General features: G+C 39.4%; 1 protein-coding gene across 1 annotated transcript in view; it reads left to right on the top strand.

Annotated features, from left to right (window-relative positions):
- The window catches only part of LOC107303108 (probable global transcription activator SNF2L1), a 48,523-nt gene that overhangs the window by 32,738 nt on the left and 7,241 nt on the right, over positions 1-8,544 (top strand). Inside the window, exons 24-25 of the mRNA XM_015832307.1 lie at positions 852-970; positions 1,704-1,916. Of these exons, the coding sequence (XP_015687793.1) occupies positions 852-970; positions 1,704-1,916 (332 nt within the window). The remainder of the gene's footprint in view (positions 1-851; positions 971-1,703; positions 1,917-8,544) is intronic.

Raw genomic sequence — 8,544 nt, 5'->3', positions numbered from 1 at the left:
GTTGTTTGACACCGACACCGAAAACTCAGAAAAAGTTACAGCCCTCTGTGAGACATTTAGAGGAACTAGCAGGTTCACCCCATAAAACAGGAATCCTGGAAAAATTCAGACACAAGATTTTACGCAATGCTTAATTTACTTTGGAATTCACTATTGCAAATGTGGTGCTGGCTATCAGCTTGGTGGGCTTAAAAAAATGGGTTCCACCAATTCAGGGGGATTCATGGGGATCACTGCTGGCTATTTGCCTTGATGGCACTGGAACTGCCTCTGAAGACTGATAGGCTCCTTATGCAGTTGCTTGGCCACTGAGAATAGACAGCTAGACCAGATGGGGCACTGTTTATGTTTTTGCAGTATAGAGTCAACTTGAAATGCCAGAAACTGCATTTTGTAGCAGAGAAGCTAAGGTGGAAAGGCCTGTTGTACTTCCTTTTTTCTGTCCCTCTTCCACTCTGCCTTGAATAGCACCTAATTGGCTTTAAGCTTAATTGCTTATTTTAAAGTTACATTTCCCCTCCAGCTTATAATGCCCTCTTTGAAAGAAATGTCAAAAAAAATTGGTAGGAAATTTGGATTGCTTCACCTACTTCCACAAATTCAGTCAGATACGTATTTTCTTTCTGTTTTGAATTTCTGAAAGAGCTGAGAGCATTGGCACGAAAAAGATTAAGGACATAAAATATAACTATACATTTTCAGAATATTTAAAAACGTTCTTCTCACTGTAGAGATGCTGTAATTGCGTTTAGCTCAGCTTATGAAACTCAGTGCTTTAATTGCTTTAAAGTAATATTCCTTTTATTATGGAACATGTAAGATTATTATTATTATTATTATTGTAATTTCAGCTGTATTTTGGGAACGTTGCAACGAACTCCAGGACATTGAGAGGATCATGGCTCAGATTGAAAGAGGAGAAGCCAGAATACAGAGGAGGATTAGCATCAAAAAAGCACTGGATGTCAAAGTAAACCTGTCCATTAATATTCTCCTAATTAATCTTGTCCTTCAAAAAGCAGCAGGTGGTGATTTTTTTCTCCTGCTGATAAAATTATTCTCTGTCCTTTTCTTATTTTTCATTTCAGAACTTCCATAACCAATTCAGAAGTAGGCAAACTTAGTCTTTGTGTTGATATGTGTTTATAAAGATGTAAGAACTGAAATGCTCCAATATATTAATTTATATCAGGTTTGTGTTAGACATTTAGTAACCACATAGATAGTTTTTCTCTGCGACAATCGGTCTTTAATCTGCTATTTTAAGTCTTCCAACAGTGCAGCCATTGCCACTGTAATGGAATCCATCCACATTTGTTTAAATTGTACACTACCCAACTCCCAGTGACTCTTTCCTTTCTTTGCTACAGATCAGTCTTCTTTTTCCTTCCACTTTCCCAGCATTAGAGACATTTCCAGGCAGCTACATTTTCACATAATATCTTCAATATAGGATAATTTGTCCACAGTGTAAGCATAATGCAATTCTGGTGTTACATCACCAATATGAAGATCTTAATACTTAGTACTGCCAAATACATTTTGAGCGGAAATGATTTATTTGCTTTGACTTTGGCATAATTCTAGTGAGTTTCCTACCTTTGAAGTAGACTGCACAGCTATTGAATGAGATGCTGACAGAAATGCCTAGCAAAAGAACTCTGATACATACATACATGTTTATATATTTTTTGAAACTTTAGATTGCAAGGTATAAAGCCCCTTTCCATCAGCTGCGAATTCAGTATGGAACCAACAAAGGCAAGAATTACACCGAGGAAGAGGATCGGTTCTTGATATGCATGTTGCACAAAATGGGATTTGACAAAGAAAATGTGTATGAAGAGCTAAGGCAGTGTGTGCGCAACGCGCCCCAGTTCAGATTTGATTGGTTTATTAAATCCAGAACGGCCATGGTAAGCAAAGGGGTCTGCTGATGGGGGACTTGGTTTATGTCTGTGTGTGTCTTGTTTTTTTTTTTTTTTAATNCGGGAGGTGACGAGAGCATGAGTGACTGTGCGTAAGGCGTCCCGGTCCAGAAAAGGCCGCAACTGGTGAATCAGGCGAACCTGATAAAACGCCCCCCTGGTCACGGCCGACAGATGGTCATCCAAAGTCAGCCGTGAATCCAGGAGGACTCCCAAGTTGCGCGCCCTCTCTGAGGGGGCCAAGGTTTCGCCCCCTATAGACAGCGATGGCGTCAGCTGACTATGCCGAGACGCCGGCAACCACAGCCACTCGGTCTTGGGGCACTGTTTATGTTTTTGCAGTATAGAGTCAACTTGAAATGCCAGAAACTGCATTTTGTAGCAGAGAAGCTAAGGTGGAAAGGCCTGTTGTACTTCCTTTTTCTGTTCCTCTTCCACTCTGCCTTGAATAGCACCTAATTGGCTTTAAGCTTAATTGCTTATTTTAAAGTTACATTTCCCCTCCAGCTTATAATGCCCTCTTTGAAAGAAATGTCAAAAAAAATTGGTAGGAAATTTGGATTGCTTCACCTACTTCCACAAATTCAGTCAGATACGTATTTTCTTTCTGTTTTGAATTTCTGAAAGCTGAGAGCATTGGCATGAAAAAGATTAAGGACATAAAATATAACTATACATTTTCAGAATATTTAAAAACGTTCTTCTCACTGTAGAGATGCTGTAATTGCGTTTAGCTCAGCTTATGAAACTCAGTGCTTTAATTGCTTTAAAGTAATATTCCTTTTATTATGGAACATGTAGGATTATTATTATTATTATTATTATTGTAATTTCAGCTGTATTTTGGGAACGTTGCAACGAACTCCAGGACATTGAGAGGATCATGGCTCAGATTGAAAGAGGAGAAGCCAGAATACAGAGGAGGATTAGCATCAAAAAAGCACTGGATGTCAAAGTAAACCTGTCCATTAATATTCTCCTAATTAATCTTGTCCTTCAAAAACCAGCAGGTGGTGATTTTTTTCCCCTGCTGATAAAATTATTCTCTGTCCTTTTCTTATTTTTCATTTCAGAACTTCCATAACCAATTCAGAAGTAGGCAAACTTAGTCTTTGTGTTGATATGTGTTTATGAAGATGTAAGAATTGAAATGCTGCAATATATTAATTTATATCATGTTTGTGTTAGACATTTAGTAACCACATAGATAGTTTTTCTTTGTGACAATTGATCTTTAATCTGCTATTTTAAGTCTTCCAACAGTGCAGCCATTGCCACTGTAATGGAATCCATCCACATTTGTTTAAATTGTACACTACCCAACTCCCAGTGACTCTTTCCTTTCTTTGTTACAGATCAGTCTTCTCTTTTCTTCCACTTTCCCAGCATTAGAGCCATTTCCAGACAGCTACGTTTTCACATAATATCTTCAATATAGGATAATTTGTCCACAGTGTAAGCATAATGCAATTCTGGTGTTACATCACCAGTATGAAGATCTTAATACTTAGTACTGCCAAATACATTTTGAGCGGAAATGATTTATTTGCTTTGACTCTGGCATAATTCTAGTGAGTTTCCTACCTTTGAAGTAGACTGCACAGCTATTGAATGAGATGCTGACAGAAATGCCTAGCAAAAGAACTCTGATACATACATATATGTTTATATATTTTTTGAAACTTTAGATTGCAAGGTATAAAGCCCCTTTCCATCAGCTGCGAATTCAGTATGGAACCAACAAAGGCAAGAATTACACCGAGGAAGAGGATCGGTTCTTGATATGCATGTTGCACAAAATGGGATTTGACAAAGAAAACGTGTATGAAGAGCTAAGGCAGTGTGTGCGCAACGCGCCCCAGTTCAGATTTGATTGGTTTATTAAATCCAGAACGGCCATGGTAAGCAAAGGAGTCTGCTGATGGGGGACTTGGTTTATGTCTGTGTGTGTCTTGTTTTTTTTTTTTTTTTAAATCCTTTAGGTTTTATAGGTCTGTCATACTATTTTTATTTTGAACTACTTCACTATTACTTATTTTGAACAATGAGAAAAACGTATTAAAAATCTGCTGCTCTTGAGCTGTTTTGCTCTAATGCCACATTTGTATGGCTATCCATGTCCCATCTAAGGATATGTAATGTCCAGATTTCAGAAGTGTCAGAATAGAGCTCATGTTTTTAAATTTCTTGCAAACTATTCCATTAAGGTATTAGACAAATTCATGACCAGAAGGGTTGTATTATTGGGCCTCACAATAAACAGAAGAACAACATAAGAGAGTTGGAAGGGACCGTAGAGGTCTTCTGGTCCACCCCCCTGCTCAAACAGGAGACCCTATATCAGTGATGGCGAAGCTTTTAGAGACCGAGTGCCTAAAAACTGGCCCCGCCCCCATTCTACCCCCTGCCCTGCCCCTGCCCCGCCCCCACCTCGTCCCCCACCCCGCCTGCCCGCAGGGCCACTCACCGCCTCCAGGGCCTGCCGTAGATCACCCAGGCAGCCCAGCAGCGCCATGGCAGCCATGCCTTCTGCCCACCCCCTGCAGCATCAACTGCGCACGATGGGGCATGAGAGCAGAGTCTTGTCTACGCTGCCTGGCTGCCATGTCCTTGGCTGCGCTGCTGGTGAGGGGGTCGTGGGGGAGGCGAGGTGGGGGCAACGGCATGTGTGCCCATAGAGAGGGCTCTGAGTGCCACCTCTGGCATGCGTGCCATAGATTCGCCACCACTGTCCTATATTGTTTCAGACAAATGGCTGTCCAATCTCAACCTCTAGTAATGAAGCACCCATAACCTCTGAAGGCAAGGCATTCTACTGGTTGATTGTTTTCACTGTTAGGAAATTTCTCCTTAATTCCAGGTTGTGTCTCTCCTTGTTTAGTTTCCATCCACTGTTTCTTGTCCTTCCCTCTGGGTGCTTTGGAAAATAAGTTGACCCCCTTCTTCTTTGTGACAGGGCCTCAAATACTGAAATACTGCTAGCACGTCACTCCTAAGTCCTTTTCTTTAGACTAGCCATACCCAAATCCTGCAACCGTTCTTCATATGTTTTAGTCTCCAGGCCTTTAATCATCGTAGTTGCTCTTCTCTGCACTTTTTCCAAAGTCGCAACATCTTTTTTGTAATCTGCAGAAATTACATCAGGAACTGACATAACACAATACTGGCATCCCAAAGGTGCTTTTTCCAAAGGCAACTGGACTTTCTTTGTTAAAGACAAAGAAAGTCCAGTTGCGTTTTGAAAAAGCACCTTTGGGACAACCGTGATTTGGACAATACTGGCATGTAAAGAACTAGAATTGGGGTCTGTTTGATGAGGCTGAAAAGTAAAAGAAATTTGCCTGTCATAATGCCAAGGTGAATAACTATAATGTTAAGGTGAATAATAATAATTTGGGGTTACTGTTACACTCTTGGACAGCTTCCACACTGGAATATTTTTTAAAATACTCCATTGGCGATATTGGGATCCATGTAAACAATCTACCTGTGCTTTACATTGATTGTCTGCTTAAATTCTGCCTGAAGTGAAGAAGAATCTTCCCTGCACAAAACAAATGTACAATTGTTTGACTTTGGGCAGATAAAATGAAATGACACATTAAATTTTAACTGCAGAAGATATCATTGCTAAATTGTCTCTGCAGTGTATCACTTCCAAACCTCAGCATGAGTTTCTAGAACTATTTTCTTTAGCACAAGAGAACATGAAAAGATGAACCAGATGCAATAAATGTGAGTTCCTTCGGGGAATATTCAGATTTAACGGCAAATCCCAATGCTTCCATAAGAGACCAATACTAAGCAAATATATGCTACTCTCTAGCTTATGTAAAAGAATATCTCATTTTCCATAATTAGCTGCTTCAGCTTTCCATAATTTGGTGTCTTCTACATACAGCTACAATTTCCCCCACCCATTTTTTTTTGTCATAAACACATCAAATTATTGGGGAAGGCTGATTTTGAAGAACAAAAGTTGTTACTGATATGCCCAAGAAATTGGAACAACATAGTAAAAAGTCTATAAAATTAGCAAGGATAAATGGCTAGAGAGAGGATTCGAAGAAAATGGATAGGGTGATTTATTTCCATTTTCTTAACATCGGGACCTGGCTTCATTGATGGGGTACTCAGGACAGGCAGAGCGAGCTCTTGGTACCCCATGAAGTTATGGAATTTGTTGACACAAGATATAAAAATAAGACACTAGTTTAGACAAGCCTTCTCCATATGTCTCCTCCAGATGTGTGGGTGCCCGTGACATCTGGAGGATGCCACATTGTAGAAGATTGCATGAGCTATTTTCGTAGTGGAGCAGTGGTGATTAGTAATGCTACTTCCAGGCTCAATATATCTCCGAATGCCAATTGCTCAAGAGTGACAATGGAGTGGAAAATGTTCTACTTACAGGCGTCCTAGGAGAAGCTGAAGGGTAATGTGGTGAACATCTAAAACAGATGAATCCTTAACATGAGCCAGTGAGTCTCTTTTTATATTCAGTCATCGATTCTATTCGCTTAGTGGGTTCATTCTTGAATCTTCTGAAAACATTCTTAGTGTGTTTCTTCTGCATTTTGCTTAGAAGATCTTCATGATGTCCTGATGGCCACAAGGTGTCTCTCTGGTTCTAGATAAATTAGCTGAATTACCTCCATACAGCTCATCAGCTCAACTTTCATTTGAAAAAGTATTTTTCAGAAAACCCATATAATTCTACGGCAAGTCTTATTTTCTTGCAAGCACATAGCTTACACAGTATGAGTCCACAAGTGGCATGATCACTTCTATAAGACTCCTGTTTCTTTCCCCCCAGTCTTTACCCTTAGAATAGATGCTCTGTTTTGGTAGCTGCTTTTCTTCTTAGCGACGGTGATAGAGATGGGATCGCTAAGCACTACTGATTTGCAGATTTGTTCTTTTCAAGGCATGATGTTTGCCTGTTCCCAATGTACATTTTTTTCTATTAGTCCAGGTTTGTTAGTGGATATACTCTGTACCGAGCTAGTTGATACGCTGCTCCATTTTTCCTTCATTATTAACTTATATGCCTCATGGTCTTTATAAATGAAAAACAACGTTTCTTCCTTTCAGGACACAGGAAAGTTTTCCTGCCCCTCATAGTGGAGATTCCATATTTTGACAATTTCTTTATGATCGAAAAATAGTCGCAGATTTCCTCTTAGAGGTCTTAGTAATTGACAGAGATGCTGATAGTATGTGTGACACCAGCACTTTGTTGCTGTACTGCCTTCTGCTAACAAATGATGGCTGTGTTGCAGTAACTACACTTAATTAGAAAGCAACCTGGAAACCTCCTTGAAACCTTCAAACTCTAAGGTTACTACTTATAGAAATGGAATATTGGCAGCAAAAGATCTAAGGCATCTATTAACGCTACATGATTTGAATGTCAAAATATATGGCAAACAGGAAGTTTCACTGAATAGTTAAAAGCTCATAGCAGTCATTATTAAGAGCCCTTGTGAACAAGCACGGCTCTCCATTCTTACTGGGGATGCGAATATGATCTTTATAATCTGGGGTAGAATGGAATACAAATAAAGAAACAAAAAAACACTTGATTTGCTTTATACACGTGAAGAGGTAGCATAGTCGCAAATAATATCTAAATTCAGGTCTTGGAAAAGTAGTCTGCAATTGATACTACAACAAAATACGGCTCATGTTTCTCCACTAATTTGCAGAGTTGATATTGTGCTGAGTGTCTCCCATAAACACATTTTCCAAAGCAGGGGATGTAGCTTGGCAGACGTACCAGCCAATATTTATTGATCTAATACTCGGATTACAGTGATGGTCTAAATGGCACCGATAACTTCCAGTAAATCCTAATGTCTCCATTGCCCTTACGTTTCCACGGCCAAACATTGCTCGTGTTGGTGTAGAAATATGAGAAGGAAGGAGCTCTTGAAAAATCTTCAAATTATGAAAGAGAAGTTCAGAGTAAGGATTTTTCACACTTATCTCTGCAATACAGGCTTGGAATACTTCCAAGATACTCAAGGTATTTACAATTTCACGATTGACTTTTGAGGTTGGTTTGCAACATAAGGAAGTCAGAATCTCACCAGTCTTCTGCTATTGCCATATTTGAACAAGGAAACAATTCCCAATGCAGTGTGTTAAATGAGTGGGAAGGAAAACACCTGGTATTGTGCATTCCTCCATAACTAGGGAACATTTTTAAATAGTCAAAAATATGTTGAATTATTTTTGGGTTGCATATTAAAATTTGGAAGAAACTCAGAAGCCAGAAACTCTTTGGGAATCTGGGGACCAAAAGCCTGTTTTCATTCCAGTCGTAGTTTTTCAAAGGGATCAAATTGTTTTTCTTTCTTGTGTCCTTTTTGGTCAAAATGGCACCCCACGAGAAGAAGAATAGCTGTTTTTGAACACACTTGGTCTTGTTTCATTCCGAATTTAATTTTGGGACAATAATTTGTACTGATCCTTTCTGCATTTGCATTTCTTCATCTTATAGTAAATGCAAGCCCCAAATTTGACAACTCTTAGTAGAGGCTTGTTCACAGAGAGCTTAAATGCTAGACAGTGTAGTTTTGGCAGAAAAGCTGGCGGTTCCATGACTTTTACC

This window comes from Protobothrops mucrosquamatus, unplaced genomic scaffold (assembly GCF_001527695.2).
Source record: "Protobothrops mucrosquamatus isolate PMUCROS unplaced genomic scaffold, P.Mucros_1.0 scaffold_25, whole genome shotgun sequence".
Classification (NCBI taxonomy): domain Eukaryota; kingdom Metazoa; phylum Chordata; class Lepidosauria; order Squamata; family Viperidae; genus Protobothrops; species Protobothrops mucrosquamatus.
The sequence above is the reverse complement of the archived record's forward strand: the minus strand, read 5'-3'. Positions and strand labels throughout refer to the sequence as shown.